This window comes from Polyodon spathula, chromosome 28, assembly GCF_017654505.1.
Source record: "Polyodon spathula isolate WHYD16114869_AA chromosome 28, ASM1765450v1, whole genome shotgun sequence".
In the NCBI taxonomy this organism is placed as follows: domain Eukaryota; kingdom Metazoa; phylum Chordata; class Actinopteri; order Acipenseriformes; family Polyodontidae; genus Polyodon; species Polyodon spathula.
Genome location: NC_054561.1, coordinates 5454555 through 5471829, shown reverse-complemented (window position 1 = coordinate 5471829; position 17275 = coordinate 5454555). Strand labels below are relative to the sequence as shown.

At 42.3% G+C, this 17275-nt stretch overlaps 1 protein-coding gene across 5 annotated transcripts in view; it reads left to right on the top strand.

Annotated features, from left to right (window-relative positions):
- myo1d (myosin 1D) overlaps positions 1 to 17275 on the top strand; it is a 103626-nt gene that overhangs the window by 40376 nt on the left and 45975 nt on the right. For 4 of the 5 annotated variants that reach the window (XR_005947658.1, XM_041231595.1, XM_041231594.1 and 1 more), the window contains 11 exons: positions 307 to 472; positions 721 to 774; positions 1396 to 1491; positions 3101 to 3217; positions 3721 to 3924; positions 5018 to 5163; positions 5432 to 5546; positions 7320 to 7490; positions 13079 to 13149; positions 15797 to 15871; positions 16883 to 17015. Coding sequence is in view for 4 of the 5 variants with exons in the window: in XM_041231595.1 (XP_041087529.1) it covers positions 307 to 472; positions 721 to 774; positions 1396 to 1491; positions 3101 to 3217; positions 3721 to 3924; positions 5018 to 5163; positions 5432 to 5546; positions 7320 to 7490; positions 13079 to 13149; positions 15797 to 15871; positions 16883 to 17015 (1348 nt within the window). In the remaining variant the exon portion in view is untranslated. The remainder of the gene's footprint in view (positions 1 to 306; positions 473 to 720; positions 775 to 1395; positions 1492 to 3100; positions 3218 to 3720; positions 3925 to 5017; positions 5164 to 5431; positions 5547 to 7319; positions 7491 to 13078; positions 13150 to 15796; positions 15872 to 16882; positions 17016 to 17275) is intronic. The other variant, XM_041231597.1, reaches the window with a different exon arrangement.

The window sequence follows — 17275 nt, the reverse complement described above, 5'->3', positions numbered from 1 at the left end:
GTTATGCAGAAGTTTGGGGAGGATTGTAGTTGCTTGATTTCTTTTTGATTTGGTTCCTCAATATTGATAGAAAAAACAAGCAGTAAGATCTGCAAATCTGCAGGGAAAGGTGTTAGATTTGGCACAGAAATATTTACATAAATCTTTAGATTTGAAACTGAGATAAATAAATAAAAGTGAATCTTTAAGTGTTCAGTTCACCCCCTATATATGCAAAGTCAAAGTTCCAAAACATTTGCAGGCAGTGGTGTTTGGGTCCATTCGAACTGAAAATACCCTCCTCTTTTTACCCTTGTGTTTCTGTAGGGTAAAGAACATGCTGCTGAAATCAAACTGCGTCCTTGAAGCGTTCGGGAACGCCAAGACCACCCGCAATGACAACTCCAGCCGATTCGGCAAGTACATGGACATCAACTTCGACTTCAAGGGAGATCCCATCGGGGGCCACATCAGCAACTACCTGCTTGAGAAGGTAGGGGGTGCTGCAGAGGGGTAGCAGTGGCACTGTGCAGAATCTCCTTTTTTCTGTACTTCACCATGTTTATACAGGTACATTGGCAGGTTCACAGGCATGATATACTTCAACCTGTGGTTGGTCAAATATAAAACACCTAAAAAATAAGGATAGCACTGTCAAAGTTTAAATGTAACTAACTACATGCGGTTCCAGGCTGTAAAATCCAGGCAGTTTCTTTGGGTTTATATGTCTATTTATCTCAGTCCAGGGTAATCGTCCAGCAGTCGGGGGAGAGAAGCTTCCACTCCTTCTACCAGGTCTGTATTTCTTTGGCTGACCTTTAACTTGTACAGTGGTCCCAGGAATGAATGAAGGCTTGATTCAGTATCACCCCACTGTACTTGAGAGGTGTTCTCATGAACTGTAATGTCCAGAATCCCAAGCAACTCCTCTCATTGTTGGATGCCCAGAAGCCAAAAGCCAATATGGGCCAGGTTTACTGTAAACAGATTTAGTAAGAAACTCAAGCATAGCACTGAAGGACACATTATTGCGTTACTTTCACTAAGCTACAAAATGAAGAACCGTTAAAGCCAATGACTGAATAGTGACATTTTATTAACATGATTTAATTGATACACAGTTTATTGTAGCTTTATTTTTGTGTATATATATATATATATATATATATATATATATATATATATATATATATATATATATATATATATATATATATTTAACATTGGGGAAAAAAAAAATGAAGCACAGACAATACTGTGGCATCACTTGGAATAAAGTACTTTGAGGGATGCTGTACTCTCCTGCAGGGAAATTGCCTCAAAAACCTGGAGGGGTACATCTGCTGCACTGGATTCATGTCAGTGTTTGGTTACCCCCACTTGATTCAGTTGGATCATATTTTATCTGTGTTTTAGCTTGTGTTGGGTGGCCCCGAACAACTTCTGCGATCCCTGCACATTCAAAAGGACCCAGCTGCCTACAACTATATCAAAGTGGGCATGCAAGTCAAGGTAGGCTTGTTTCTGATTCGGTTGCAAAGTGTAGCGTGAGTACATTTAAAGGTGCGATAACACTGTCTTCACAATAAATAATAAACTAAACTAAAAATAACTTATGTTTAATAACAATTCTTGATTAGGTATTCTTGTGATGCATAATCAATATATTGTGTGTAAGGTGTCCTATTATTATTAAGAGATATAACTTTGCTTGTCCAAACTGCTCAGGTTTATATTGCATATACACACAGTGTATTGACTTGTAACATAAGAACATAAGAAAGTTTACAAACGACAGGAGGCCATTCGGCCCATCTTGCTCGTTTGGTTGTTAGTAGTTTATTGATCCCAGAATCTCATCAAGCAGCTTCTTGAAGGATCCCAGGGTGTCAGCTTCAACCACATTACTGGGGAGTTGATTCCAGACCCTCACAATTCCCTGTGTAAAAAAGTCCCTCCTATTTTCTGTTTTGAATGCCCCTTTGTCTAATCTCCATTTGTGACCTCTGGTCCTTGGTTCTTTTTTCAGGCTGAAAAAGTCCCTTGGGTCGACACTGTCAAGTCCGTTATTGTTTTGCTGTTGATCATTTTTCCCTACTATACATTTAGTTTGACCGTGGTGAAGCCCACACATTCCCCCGAAGCGAAGTCGCGAGAACTTTTACTTTTCTGTGCTACATAACAAAAGTACTGTAGTCCATAATGCCAGTGAGCAATAAATAGCTGTCGGAGCTTGTGCTGTGTTAATCAAGGCAATAATGATAACAGATGGAAAGATTTGATACTGTTCATTGCATTGTTATATACAAAAACATATTACTCTAACAAACAGAATCACAGTATCAGCATTAATTTAAAAAGTCTGCTTGTAGAATCAAAAATGCATTGTAATTAATAGTAACAGAAATCAAATCAAATTACTTTGCTTAGTAACTTCTCATTTCAGGAGGCTTAAGCAATTTTTCTTTTTGTTAATTTCTTTACTTGATATTACAACAACAAAAATATTAAATAAATTCAGAATCAGTACTTGCATGGAATTTGTAGTAATTTCTGGTAGTTTCAAGTATGTCTTTCATTGGTTACTTGGAACACAGGAAAGTGAAACGGTTCTTTCATGCTAAGTGAACTTGTCAAAGGGAAAAAATAAGATAACAATGCATGCGTGGGAGGCAACTGCACAGGCATTATATGGGGCCCAAGCTATTGTTGGGTACCATAGTCCACACCATGCATTTATGAAAACTTTGAATCATAATAAAAATGAACACGATACGGTTATTTCCAATACAATGATAAAGAATGCAGAACAAAAATGTATGTACACTAACACAGAATTGTTTGAATAAATAGCAACTGGATTTATGTAAAAAAATAAAATAAAAAACATAGAAATGTTTAATTGAAATATTCATGTAACTCTGTTCGTATTATCTTGAACACACACATTACTGCTTTCTTGTGTATGTAATAAATGTAAGTCAAGTAAGCGTAAATACACAGACATCTTAGTAATACTCTTCCATGCAGACACATACTGTACGATGTGCACTCCCACACAGAAACACTGAACGTGGCATCTCTCTCTCTCTCCTAACATTCCTGCTCTTTGATTCTGCAGTCGTCCATCAATGATGCTGCTGATTTCAAGGCCGTGGCTGATGCCATGAAGGTGATTGGCTTTGCCCCAGAGGAGATCCAGACTGTCTACAAGATCCTGGCGGCTATCCTGCACCTTGTCAGTACAGTCCCTATTCTGTCTATGTCTCTATGGCTGAGTTTCAGTGCAGGGATGGAAGACTCGTATTAAAACCTGGAATGGGTGACATTGCTATGCAATAAGAGTCGTATCTCTGCAGTGCCTCTCCTGCAGTACTCCAGTGAAGTGTGACTGCCTGGCTTTTAATCTTGCTGAAAAACCCTTAGGGACAGATTTAGGTCCAGCTACAGTAAAGGGAAGTTAGGAAGTTGGCACAATGTGTGACATAAATCTGTTAATGCTCCATTCTGATTTTGAATTATATATCTAAACCAAAACTTGTGATAAAAATGATATATTTTCATAGTCATTTCCTATCCCACTCATAATCCTCAAGTCTTGGTTGTGCGGTTAGGATATGATTCCTATAAGGTATTTGTACAGAATTGAAATAATGGTGGTTGGAAGGTCTGAAATATTGTACTATGACAGATAGGAAGAGCAGCCTTCCACATGAGACCAGTCTGTCCTCTCCCTCGCAGGGCAACATGAAGTTTGGCAGCGATGGGGACGTCACGCTCATTGAGAATGGGAAGCTGGTGTCAGTTCTGGGTGAGCTTCTGTTCACGAAGCAGGAGAACGTGGAGAAGGCTTTGCTGTACCGCACCGTGTCAACGGGCCGCGACATCATTGACAAACAGCACACCGAGCAGGAGGCCAGCTACGGGCGCGACGCCCTCGCCAAGGTACCCCGACAACCGCACTGCAGGGTACACAATCAACCACTGCACTGCACCCACCCTCACTGACTCAACCACTGCACTGCACCCACCTCCACTGACTCAACCACTGCGCCGCACCCACCTTCACTGACTCAGCCACTGCACCGCACCCACCCCCACTGACTCAACCACTGCGCCGCACCCACCCCCACTGACTCAGCCACTGCGCCGCACCCACCCTCACTGACTCAACCACTGCACCGCACCCACCTCCACTGACTCAACCACTGCGCCGCACCCACCTCCACTGACTCAGCCACTGCGCCGCACCCACCTCCACTGACTCAGCCACTGCGCCGCACCCACCTCCGCTGACTCAGCCACTGCGCCGCACCCACCTCCGCTGACTCAGCCACTGCGCCGCACCCACCTCCGCTGACTCAGCCACTGCGCCGCACCCACCTCCGCTGACTCAGCCACTGCGCCGCACCCACCTCCGCTGACTCAACCACTGCGCCGCACCCACCTCCGCTGACTCAGCCACTGCGCCGCACCCACCTCCACTGACTCAGCCACTGCGCCGCACCCACCCCCACTGACTCAACCACTGCGCCGCACCCACCTCCACTGACTCAACCACTGCGCCGCACCCACCTCCACTGACTCAACCACTGCGCCGCACCCACCCTCACTGACTCAACCACTGCGCCGCACCCACCTCCACTGACTCAACCACTGCGCCGCACCCACCTCCACTGACTCAGCCACTGCGCCGCACCCACCTCCACTGACTCAGCCACTGCGCCGCACCCACCTCCACTGACTCAGCCACTGCGCCGCACCCACCTCCACTGACTCAACCACTGCACCTGAACTGCAGTTTTACTATACTGCATTTATTTATTTATTTTTCTAAAACCAACCTGAGTAAAAGTGTTAAAGCTAGGCTGATATTCTGTTGTATATTGGATCATCTTTGCTCTTTCTCTTTGTTTATAAGATTTCTCTTCCAGGTCACCTGCTTTTTTGTTTACAGTGCTTTGTATGGTCAGGTAGTTTTGCAAATTTGAATCGTTTAGTTTGTTTCTCACCCTAGTTTCTCTCCTCCTACCTTCAGGCAATTTACGAGCGTCTCTTCTGTTGGATTGTGGGAAGGATCAATGACATCATTGAGGTGAAGAACTATGATGCAAAGGTTCATGGGAAGAACACAGTGATTGGCGTCTTGGACATCTATGGGTTTGAGATCTTCCAGAACAACAGGTGAGGCGGGTTGAGCTCTGTCATCTGCAGATCTGGGGTTTATGAATAGCTGATGAGAGCAGCTAATGGCTAAGTTCAAGTCACATTAAAGTGTTGAACAATGTGCCATTAACAGTCCAGATTTAACTGAACAGCTCTCTGGTTCTGCTAAAAGTGGTGTCCCTCAGGACAGGCTAGAGGCATGCTTGTTGGGGTATAAATAGAGCTGCACATCCAGAATGTGTGCCCATATCAGTGCTGTGATACTGTCCTCCCTCTCTCCCCACAGCTTTGAGCAGTTCTGCATCAATTACTGCAATGAGAAGCTACAGCAACTCTTCATCCAGCTGGTGCTGAGGCAAGAGCAGGAGGAGTACCAGCGTGAGGGCATCCCCTGGAAACATGTAAGAGACACTGCAAACCAGAGCACTGACTTCCACAAGGACAGCACACACCCATCAAGTACAAATAATAGCCATTATGCACACATGCCCTGGAGAGCACTGCAACGCAACGCACTGCAGGGCAGGGAGACTGATATTCATGATGCTTGGTTACCATTTTGGTTAGGACATTTACAACTCAAATTTGGCTATAATAGAGGTATAATGAGGAATCTTTAGTATATTACTATATTAAAATAATGCGTTATTGCGTGGTGATAAAAAAAAAAACAAAAAAAAAACATTCTTTCTAAACACCATTTTAAAATTTCAACTTAAGGTCAGTTTTACAAAATACTGTCAGATTATGCCCAGGACTGTTGGTGTGGTTGGCATTTAAAGAGGAACATGTCTGTCCACATGTCACTTTATCTACATATAGTGGATGTAGTTCATGGAACTTTGTAACGTATATATTATGAGAAGATAGATATATGTACAGGTTATATCTGTATCTGAATGAGAAAAGAAAGTAAGACTAGTGCGGGGAAGCTCTTATTGAAGCAAACATGTACATATTGAAACATTATTACAAAAGAGTAGTATACCTGTGAATTACTATATAACTTTATCACTTTTATAGTAACCATATAGATAAGTTTGTGAAAATCCATGAACCCATTAAGACCATCTGTATTTACAATGACATGACAGTGCAAGGATAATGCATCAGCTGAGCATCCAGTAACATGTTGCTTACGTCAGGTAAGTCCAGTGCATAGTAGGAGGGGAAGTGCAGTCTAAACAGGTGGGTCTTGAGGAGGCAGTGGAAGGCAGTGAGAGACGGAGCAGTCCTGAAGTTCTCCTGTATATGGTTCCACCATAGAGGGGCTGGGGAAGAGAAGAAGCGGGCACGGAAGGATGAAGAGTGGAGGAAAGGCATGACTAGTCGGCCAGTAGAGTAGGAGCAGAGGAGAGGGGGTGAGGGAGACATGGGGGATTGGATGTAGAAGAGGGTAGTCTGGTGAATAGAGCGGTATGCAAGAAAAAGGGTCTTGTATTGCATGTGAGCAGAGATAGGTAGCCAGTGGAGGGTGTGAAGCAAAAGGGTAGGATGAGAGTAGCGAGGTTGGGAGAATACAAGACGAGCGGTGGAATTTTGAATGAGCTGAAGGGGGCCGAGAGCTGAAGCAGGGAGATCAGCAAGGAGAGATTTACAGTAGTCCAGTCTGGAGAATACAATAGCTTGGACCAGAAGTTGGGTGCAGTAAGCAGTGAAAAAAGGACAAATTCAGTAGATGTTGCTGAGAAAATAGTGGGAAGTGCGTGACAGGGAGGAGATATGTTGAGGGTAGGAGAGGGAGGGGTCAAGAATAACACCTGGGGTTTTAGCAGGAGATGGAGAAAGAGTTATAGTCAAGGGAGACTGAGATGGAGAGGTCAGAGGAGGTAGAGGAAGCAGAAGGAAAGTAGATTTAGAGGTTGAGTTTGAGGTGATGTGAATGCATCCAAGTTATAAGCATGCAGTGTATGTAAGCTTATACATACGTGCCAATCTCTTAGTAGTATTCACACAAAATAGAGATTTCTTTAACATGGTATAGTAGCAGATATCATGTTTAAAAGGAAAATGCTTTTTTTTTTCAATGAAAACTACGTATTTGAGATCTATGTAATGAAGAATGGATGTGCATGGCGGGGAAAATATATGGAATTATTTTCTGAGCTTCAATTGTTTTAGCAGTCCTGAGTGAAGGTGCACTGTGTCTAATGGAGTCCTGGTCTATTTGCCAGATCGATTACTTCAACAACCAGATCATCGTGGACCTAGTGGAGCAGCAGCATAAGGGCATCTTTGCCATCCTGGATGAGGCGTGCATGAACGTGGGCAAGGTGACCGACGAGATGTTCTTGCAGGCGCTCAACAGCAAGCTGGCCAAGCATGCCCACTACTCCAGCCGCAAGGTAAATACACAGAGCAGCCCCAGATCAGAGAGTGAGTGTGCAGGAAGAAATGGAACCAAACAGTAGACCTCAATTTTCCTTAGTGTTCCTGTTAAAAGAGTGCTGCATATCAGTGTCCACCAGGGGGCAGCATGATTCAGTAAATGCGAGTGGAGATATGATTCACATACCGCACTGGGTGATGATGTCATTGTCAGCCAATAAGGCTGCTTAGGTTTTTGTGTTGCGTGTTCCACAGCCATTGAAGTGCCAGTATTAAACATCTCATTGAAGATAGAACTCTGTGTAATGTACCTGTAGGGTTGTTTGGAGATAATGTGTTGTGGTGAGAGCATTGGTGCTTATGCCTTAGAGACTAGTCTGTATCCACCGAGCAGAGGCAGAAAACAGCCAGTGTGAGATTCCCAACAATCACCCAGAAGGGAGTGGTGCCGAACCATGGTGGCCTTAGCTGTGCCTGATGCTTCTCTACTTAATACCTCCAACACACAACAATAAACACAGCACATTCACAGCAAACTGCTACACAAAGATTAAAAAAAAAAAATGGGAGAATAAAATTCTTATGCAAGACCCAGCATGATAAAACGGCAGAAAAATATCCAATAATGCTTAGAAAGTAGACAGATCAAGCAAACAGAGGTCCAAGGGTAACCTGTCTAACTGTACATGTGTTTTAAGACTAAATAATATTGGCAAGGTGTGTAGAAACAAAATGTCCTCTTGCCCTGGACTTGCGTCAGACCTGCAATGAGTATGAAGCACTAACAGATCATTAAGATAACGGATCATTAAGATAAGATGGGTCGAGACCATTGGTAGTTTTGTAACACACAGATGGTACAGCTAATCTGGACAAATAGAGCCAGGCTATTGTTTTGGTAAGAACTTGAGCAGCACCATTTTGAATGTACTGGAGAGCAGATAACACAATACTAGTTAGTGGTGGATACAATCAATGCATTACAGTAGTCTACTAGGTAAAGTGGTGGACCAGCCTCTGCATCAAGCATCACTGATTTCACATGTTAACACAGAGGTGAAAGGCTAGTGCGTTAAACCACTGCTTTGGCCTCTCTAAGTGTGTCTTTTTAAGCAGCTTTAAATCACGACTTGTAGAGCTTGCAGGCCAGCAGAAAAGATGGGCTGCGAGAGGAAGCACAGGTGTTGAAAGCCACTGCAGGCTCCCAGGGAGTGAATCCATTAGCGAATGCTAATTTTGCAAGCTGTCTACCTGCTGCTGGCAGCACATGGACTAGCTATTGTTCCAGCCTGTGACACCGAGATTGAGAGCGAGCAGTCCGCTAAAGTACAATGCTTGAGGTTAGACCATGTCTGCAGTAGTACTTTACATTGCTGGAGAGCATACTATAGGGCAGACTGAGAGTGTGCAATATACAGCAACCAATATCATACACATACAGACCAAGTAGTTTGTTTAAAAGCATGTGCTTCAATTATGTGTAGATTGCTATACAACCTTGGAAAATATTTTGAATTTGGGATACACAGTATACTGCTCTAATACCATTTTGCTCTTTTTAGTATGTTGTGCGTGGTACCAGGGTTAGTGTCTAGTTTCATTAGCATTGAAAAACTGAAATGACTGAGCTAATAATAATAAGCAGGCAGACATAAGGCAAACAGACATGCCCAGGGCTTTCACTGTAATGCTATCACTACCTCTCTGTTTGCAATCACTGTATCCATACAGACCCAGTTCTAAAGTCAACAAACTGGTACCCTAGGCCCAGTACTGACCTGGTGCTAAAGTCACCGAACTGGTACCTGGTGCCAACCAGGTTCTGAACCAGTACCGACACAGGTGTTAAATACACCAAACCGGTACCGAACTGACCTGGTACCTTCCAGGTACCAATCTGGTTCCAGTCTGCTACCGACCTGGTCCGGTACCAAACTGGTCCCGCTCAGGTCTTGACCTGCTCAGTCGATATCTGCAAGCAGATTGAGGCAGCACCTGTATGTTTTGTGCCCCTTTTTCCAAGCCGCTCTGAGTTCTCTGTGTCCCTTACTCCTGCTCAGCGCTCTTCTTCATCACCCACTCTTAGAGAGGTGGCTGTTTCCTCACCCCATGGCTCTTTGCCAATGGAGAGCAAACGATGCACCTAGGACCTCCTTGAGCTCTCCCTCTCCTTCCCCGTCCGTGTGAAAAAGGAAGAAATCGCTATTCCAGGCGATCGGCTGACTCGGAGCAGATGGAAAAGCTCTGGGCAGCTGTTTTTCCATCAAGGAACCGTTCTCGCTGAATTACTGGTGGAACGTTCAGCGCCTCCTGTCCCCTTGCGGCCCGAGTCTTCCTAGGACTGTCCGGCAACAGCTTCTGCTGTTTCCAGTTCAGTGGACACCATGCATACGTTGCGTGGTCCCTTTCTGGGAACCACAGGCCCTCACCACAACAGCTGGATGAACTGTGCTAGGTTAACAAGAACCTGCTCCGTGTGTCCAAGCTCAATGGGCAGGCTGTAGGTAGAAACCTGGCTGCACTGGTAGCCGCACGCAGACAGCTTTGGCTTTCCAGGCACGAGTGTCTGACGGGGACAAAGCACCGCTGTTGGATGCCCCGATCACTCCAAGGTATATGCTTGGTCCTGTGGTGGACGAAATGCTGCAGTGCGCAGGAATCCACTAAGAGCTGGATTGCCTACTTCCCAAGTGACCACCTCCAGTAAGTTAACCAGCCCTAGGCCCCAGTAGCCTCAAAGACCGGCACAGCCGACTGCGCTCGCTGCCACAACTTGTGTTTGGAACCGGCCCACGGCTGCTCACAGAAACAACAGCTGCAGGCTGAGCAGCAGCCCTAGGAATTTGCTGCCACAGGCCTCAGACCGATCCTGAACCTCAGACAGGTCAACCCATATGTGAGACGAAGGAGGTTCAAAATGTTGACGATGCAACAGGTGTTGCAGTTAATCAGGCCAGGCGATTATTTGTGCTGTTTTTGTTGGTGTGTGGATGGGATGTAGCTGGTCTTACGGTGCATCTCTTTACCAAGTGTATCGTTTTAATTTATCTTATTTGTTTCACTAGTTGACTTAGATATCTCCTTTCAAGGGAGCCCTGTCATGAATACAGTATTAACAGCCAGTCAAACAACAATCCAGGAAACATCCAACACAAAGCATACACAACTAATGTAATCCTGATTTCATGTGTTGTGGATGTATTTATAATATATTTTTCCTGATGTAAAACTATATAAAAGTTGTAAAAATGTGTACATGAAAAGAAAATAAACATGTACTGTGTATGTAAAAAAAATATACATTTAGGAAAAGAAGAAAAGGCTTTTTAGGATGTACTAGGACAGTGGTGGCCAAAGTTGGCTCTTCCGGTCCTGGTCTTTGTTCCAACCCTGTTCTAAGTTGTTTAATTGAACCAATTAAACCTCCATCCAGACCATGAAGTAGTTAATTACATTATTATACCTGTTAAACCTGGTGTGGAATCTTGCTCCTGTACAGGATATTGTAAGACAGTGATGAAAAAGAAGATTTTTGCCAGTTGACATTTTATATTTAGCATTTTCAAGTCACTATATGTGATAGTTTCAAGATGGCGTGGAATTACAGTATTCTTAAGACACTGCGTAGTCTTGTTGTTACCCATGTCTAAATGGTGTTACCAGCTGATAGGCTTGTTTGAATTGCAGGATGTATGATAATACAGTGTTCCTTTCTTATTGGTACTGCCCTATGTTGGCTCTCTTTTGGACTTTCATTTTTGTGACCCCATTTGCTTATTTTATTGATCAAAGTCAAAAACTGATGTTAAAATCCCACTTCCTGTAACTACTGTTTCATATTTTTCTTTCCTAAAGGACATTTGACTTCATGTTACATGTCCTTAAATAATGGGGCGGACTGCTTACCACTGGAAGTGGACAATCTTGCCCTTTACCTGTAACTACTCATAGACCCAAAACCCTACTTCAAATGTACCACTTTTATCTGTGCAGCCAGTCATGCTTCTAGTCAGTTTTTTTGATGGAACAATTCTATATACAAAAACAAGATATTGGACAGACACACTCCTCCGCCCACACCCTTGTATGCAAACCTGACCAAAACCTAAATATATAAGATTATATGGAATTTAAGAGCGTTCAAGTATATGTGGCCTTGTGCTTTCATAGCTGTGCTAGGTTGCATTATGGTTCAGTATATTTTGATAATCACTCAAGCTTCTTGGTGCTTTGATTTAAGAATATTAAGATGAGTTAGCAACTTAATATGTGCCAGATTATTATTAGTCAGTATTTGGAAGACTTCTGTTATTCTAGTTTAACAATAGCAAGTGCAGGGTGTGATGAGACACCTACAGACATCTGATGCAGTAGAGAATAATGTCCCTTTAGAAACTCCACCTATGTTGTACTCAGCTCAAGGGCTTATATTCTCTTCACAATGTGTGACGCATCAGGAATCAAACTGAATTCTGTTGCTTCACGCAAATAATTGTGAGGCTGTTATTTTAATACCATTGTTTCTTCCAGAAATTGTTCCTCCTCCAAGCAGTTTACGTCCGCTGGCATACACGTGTCCACTGTGCTTTCAATCCTTCTCCTCTCCCGATGCTGTCAGCACAAACACAATGTTTCTGAGCGTCAGCCCCTGTTAAGGGGGATCTGCAGAAACCCCTGTCTCCATCAGACACATTGATACAATTTGTACATCCCTCGCTCTCTCTTCATGCCCTAGCAAAGCACTGCAGGGAGGTTTCAAAGATCAGCCCACAGCACACAGTGTAGCTCAACTCTCGAAAAGATCTGAGCCTAAAACCTCAAGGGCTTGTCCGAGACACAGCAGTGCTGGGTTAGATCTCCCCAGCCTCAGCCCAGCCTCAGCCCAGCCGCAGCCCAACAATACACACACTGCGAGTCTGCACACACCAGGGAGCTGTTTCCATGACAACCCTCCAAAGCAATCTTGCTCTTGCCTGCCTACGTTTGTGTTGACAAACACGTGTTTCAGGAACTGCAGAGCCCAGGTGATCTTGTGTACCTGAAGCACTCTTTCTGTGTTCCAGGACTCTGTTGTTTTCATGAGAGTCCCTGGGGAGCAGCAAGCAAAAACTCTACGTTCAAAAACTACACCCACGCACACAAAGCAGGCCTAGAAAACAAACTGGCACTGACATGGAGTTTTCAGGAGTACAGAAAGACGCTCGACGCCCCGTCAGCAGTCGGCTGGGTGTTTATAGAGTTAACATCGCCGAGCAGAAAGGAAACGTACACCAATACTGCTGTAGTTTTATTTGAAAGGAGATGAAGCATTGTTGATTCAATTGCTAAGTCACAAAGTACTACTACAGCCTGATTTAAAAAAAAAAAAACATGCGTTGTCTGCCATTACAGGATTTTTCTCGCATACCCCCTAACAAGAGCTTGCGTACCCCAGTTTGAAAACCGCTGTTCTGGGCTAAGAAGTGGGTTCTGCAGTGGCAGTGTAATGAGTGTGTGTTTATTGTTCTCTCTGCTTCTGTCTATAGTGCAGTTGGGTTTGAGGAACACGGTTTATTTCTGTGTCTGAACTGTTATCCACTAACTCTGATTGTTTTTTCACTCACAGCTCTGTCCCACCGATAAAAGCCTGGAGTTTGACCGTGACTTCAGGATCCGACATTACGCTGGCAATGTTGTGTAAGTCTCCTGCCCCTCTCTCAGTCTGCACCCTCCTCCACACTCTCACCCTGCCCAAGCACTGTTTCCTAAGAAAGTGACACGCTTCCATCTGAAACCAGTTGTTCCAATATCCGACTGGGGCTGACTCCATGGTCAAAGATTACCATATGCATGTTTTTGTGTAATTTCCATTTATAAACCAGGTATGGAAATAAGATTCCAATTGTATAGCAGTATCCCCATTTCAAGTGTTTAAAATTATGCTGATTAGCCAAAGTGTATAGGTAACAGTAAAACAGGAGTGAATCAAACTGCTATACACTGATTTCCATCACTGTAAAATGAGTCTATCATAAATGACTGATTCTCTTCTACCAGTTTGATCTTGGTACCAGCTTTTGCCCTAGTCCAGGAGAGCCCCAACCCTGCAGGTTTTATAAGTACATCATGCAAGTTATAAAATAAAGGCTTAAATGAAGAAAGAATAATGTAAATCACTCAAATTACTGTAATTCAAAAAAATAAAACTAACAAAACACACTTCCTTTCATGAAATGATTTAAACATTTGGCGTTTAGTATTTTACTATGCCATTGCGTTTCTTTTTTATAAAGACAATTGAAAAAAATGAAGTTGTACAATCTCAATATAACAGTATTAAGATCTATTTGTTCAAAAGTATGTGTTGCTGTTGTTTAACATTTTAATGTGTAAAATTAAATAAATAAATAAATAAATGCTTTGTTTAGCTGATGGTAAATAGAATTGGGAAATGATTGGTCTTGTTGCTTAAAACACAAACATGTACCACAGCCACAGGTTATTATTTAAGAGCAGAGATTAGTTGTTTATTTTTTGAATCGGCTAAATAAAATATGTATAGCGAAAAAAATAGGATTTGAATAGTAAAACGTGTTATTGGATTTATAGCTACATGTCACGGCATTGTACAAGTAAGCTTACAATGATTATAATTATTACACAGAGTTTGTAAAAAATAATAATAATAATTCTACAGAACTACGTTGATAATAAGTAGGCTATCCTGCTGCAGTCGTGGGTCTGTGCTAATTTTAATTGAGACATTGGTTGTGTTCTTATAGCGCAGATTTCCACAGTTCTGCACAGTGCTGCACAGAATCACGGAGATGCGCTGTAGACATCACTCAACACCCACAGAAATCTGGCGAACGACATTTTATCATTATTCAGTGAAGCCGTGGACAGCCTTGTCAACGCTATATTAAATAAATAAATCAATTATTTAAACAAACATAATGTACTAAATCCGTGATGTGATAAGTGATGTATCATTTTACAATAAAGTTAATGTTAATCAATTACATTAAACTGACCAGACAAATGTAAATCTAGCACGTTTAAAATGTGTGCTATGCTGCAAGGTTTGGAGAAGGGGTTTCTCTAAAAGCTGCGTGTGACGTCATAAAGACAGCAGCCAAGAGCAGCCGGCGCAGCAGTCTCTGGGTAACGTGCCGCAGCAACTGAAACGTGTGTTCTGTGTCGTTGACAGAGACCTTCAAACCATTATCAAAATACAGTATCAGCATATTTCACAAAAATATCTTCCCCAGACTCTTTGCTAAGGCTGCAAGTACTATTGCTTGATTTAGAAGAAGCGTGTTTGCAGTTGATAAATGTGTTAACCGTTGTATAAAGGAATTACAATAATTGCGGTGTAGAATAAAAAGAATGTTGTCAATACCATAACGTACCTACACCGAGATAAACCGAAAAACTGGTATACCAACCCATCCTTAGTCTTTACGTCAACAATGGCTAAAGATCTGGAATATATGTTAATCTTGACTAATTAAGCCAGTAATTGGTTCAGTTAAGTAACAGAGCTCAGTTGAAATGAAAATCAGAAGACCGTGTAGCTCTCCAGGACCATGGTTGGAGACCCCTACCTTAATGGATCTGGCAGGGCAAAAGCCCTAAGTGTAAATTGTATATTTGTGTGTGTTGGGAATATAGGGTTGGCAGGGAGGGGGTTCAAATCCTCCCTACCATTAATACATGAATTGAATGATTAATGGTTAATTATGCTCCAGCCACATCGTATTTAAGAAGGAGAAAATCCTTTGTTTTAGAGTTTGGTGTGTAGGTATGTTTGTTACTGTGTGTATACTAGGGATGGGACGAATACAGCGGTTCCAAAAACTTTTTCCTTGTGTGTTTTATAATGTGGATCTGCATATGGCCACACGAAACTCACCAGTCTACAGATTAAAAGGAGACAATTTGTTATTAATTGAAAGCGCACTTTGGGGAGATTTGTCCACATAGCACAACCTAATTGTGTGATTTAAAAGTTTAACTGGCTTTCAATTGAAATGTGTTGGTTCAGTGAGACCTTAAAGGAAAATTCTTCGGAACCACAGTATTCGTCCCATCTGTAGTGTATACTGTGTTTTGAAGTCTGTGCTGAAGGTGAATGCCCAGCCTACAGCCACTTCTTGTATTGTTTTGTTTAAACTTTTTATTTTGGCTCTTGTGCCTGTTTTATTTGTTACTGTTTTTGCCTTTTAAAAGTGCTTAAACTGCAGCTATTCACGACGCTATTGTGTTACGGGTTACAGATTTGACTGTTGGTCAGTAATGTCTAAATAGTTCATTAAAATGTGACCCCTCTTTTTCTGTGTAGCTATTCAGTCGTGAGCTTTATCGATAAGAATAAGGACACCTTGTTCCAAGATTTCAAACGCCTGCTGTACAACAGGTAAGCCTAAAAATGACGGCCATTGCTCCCCACTTTCCCCCCTTTGAGTTATACTAAAAATAAGCTTATATAAGCTCAGCAGGAGGTGAATGCTTTTATAAACATGACCTTTTTTTTTTTTTTTTTTAAATGGCCCTATTTTATTATTGATGATAATCACTACACGCTATAACGCTTCCCCACGGAACGATGAAGATTCCTGCTTATTATTCTTAGGTCTTGCTTGTGTATAAAACCCAGCTTTTGGTTGAATCATTGATATCCCAAGATGTCCGAGGAAGCCAACAGCAACAGACAGGGTGTTACAAAACTGAAACATGCACATAATGCAAAAACTGTGCACTGTATAGTATTTTAGGTTTTAATTTACAGTGAAATGTCTTGATGTATTATTACATTTTAAAACTACTCATGGTTGGGGGTAATTACAAGTTGTCTTAAACAGCAGTGATACTTTTTAGATGTGTTTAAATTTTAATGTAAGTTTTTTAATGCAGTTTACTTTGAATGAGGTAGCTTCATTAAATTACACGTTGTACACAAGAAATCCCTGCAGCTGTTTAACTTTGGTTATTTATATAAGATTATAAAATGTTTTTAGAAATATCACAGTAATCTTTACCTCCTTAACATCCAGGTTACTTTTTAAAACTCAGAAGTTTACATCACCTATGTTACAAACATGTCTTATCTGTACGTTCCATTAGCCTGCCCCTACAGCACTGTGCCCCTAGTGCTATCTTTTACTGATGTATTCCTTACATTCATTGGGGCTGTAGGGGGCAGGTTACTGGTTTCACTGTGTTGTTCCTGCTGAACTCAGAGAGAAGAGAGGGTTTTGAGACCTTTCCAGCTTACTGGACCATTGCATGAAACCAATCAAACCATTGCTTCTTATAACATTATTTTTTTCTTAGCTGAACAATGGGTTGTAAACTGTTCCAAAGCTAAGAAGCAGCTTGGAAGGTTAATGAAAGTGTGCCTGAAGGAGTGTGCCCTTCTCTCGTTCAGCTCGAACCCGGTGCTGAAGGCCATGTGGCCAGAGGGCAAGCTCAGCATCACAGAAGTGACAAAGCGACCCTTGACTGCGGGCACTCTTTTCAAGAACTCCATGATCTCACTCGTAGAGAACCTGTCCTCCAAGGTAAGACCACTGCTTAAATGGTTTAAACCATTTTTACTTGATGCTCAATGCTTTAAAATCCACTTTCTCTTGAGAATGAAAGTCTTTCATTGTGATTTTATAGGTATTGTGAGGTAGCGCCCCCTGTCGTCTGGTGTTGGAAGGCACCTCTGATCACAGTATTACCTTCTTGTTGCTTTAGAAAGCAATTGGTTTGCTCTAGATACTGTTAAATGCTGTAGCACACTTTTAGTTACTATATTTATAACAGTTGACAACAA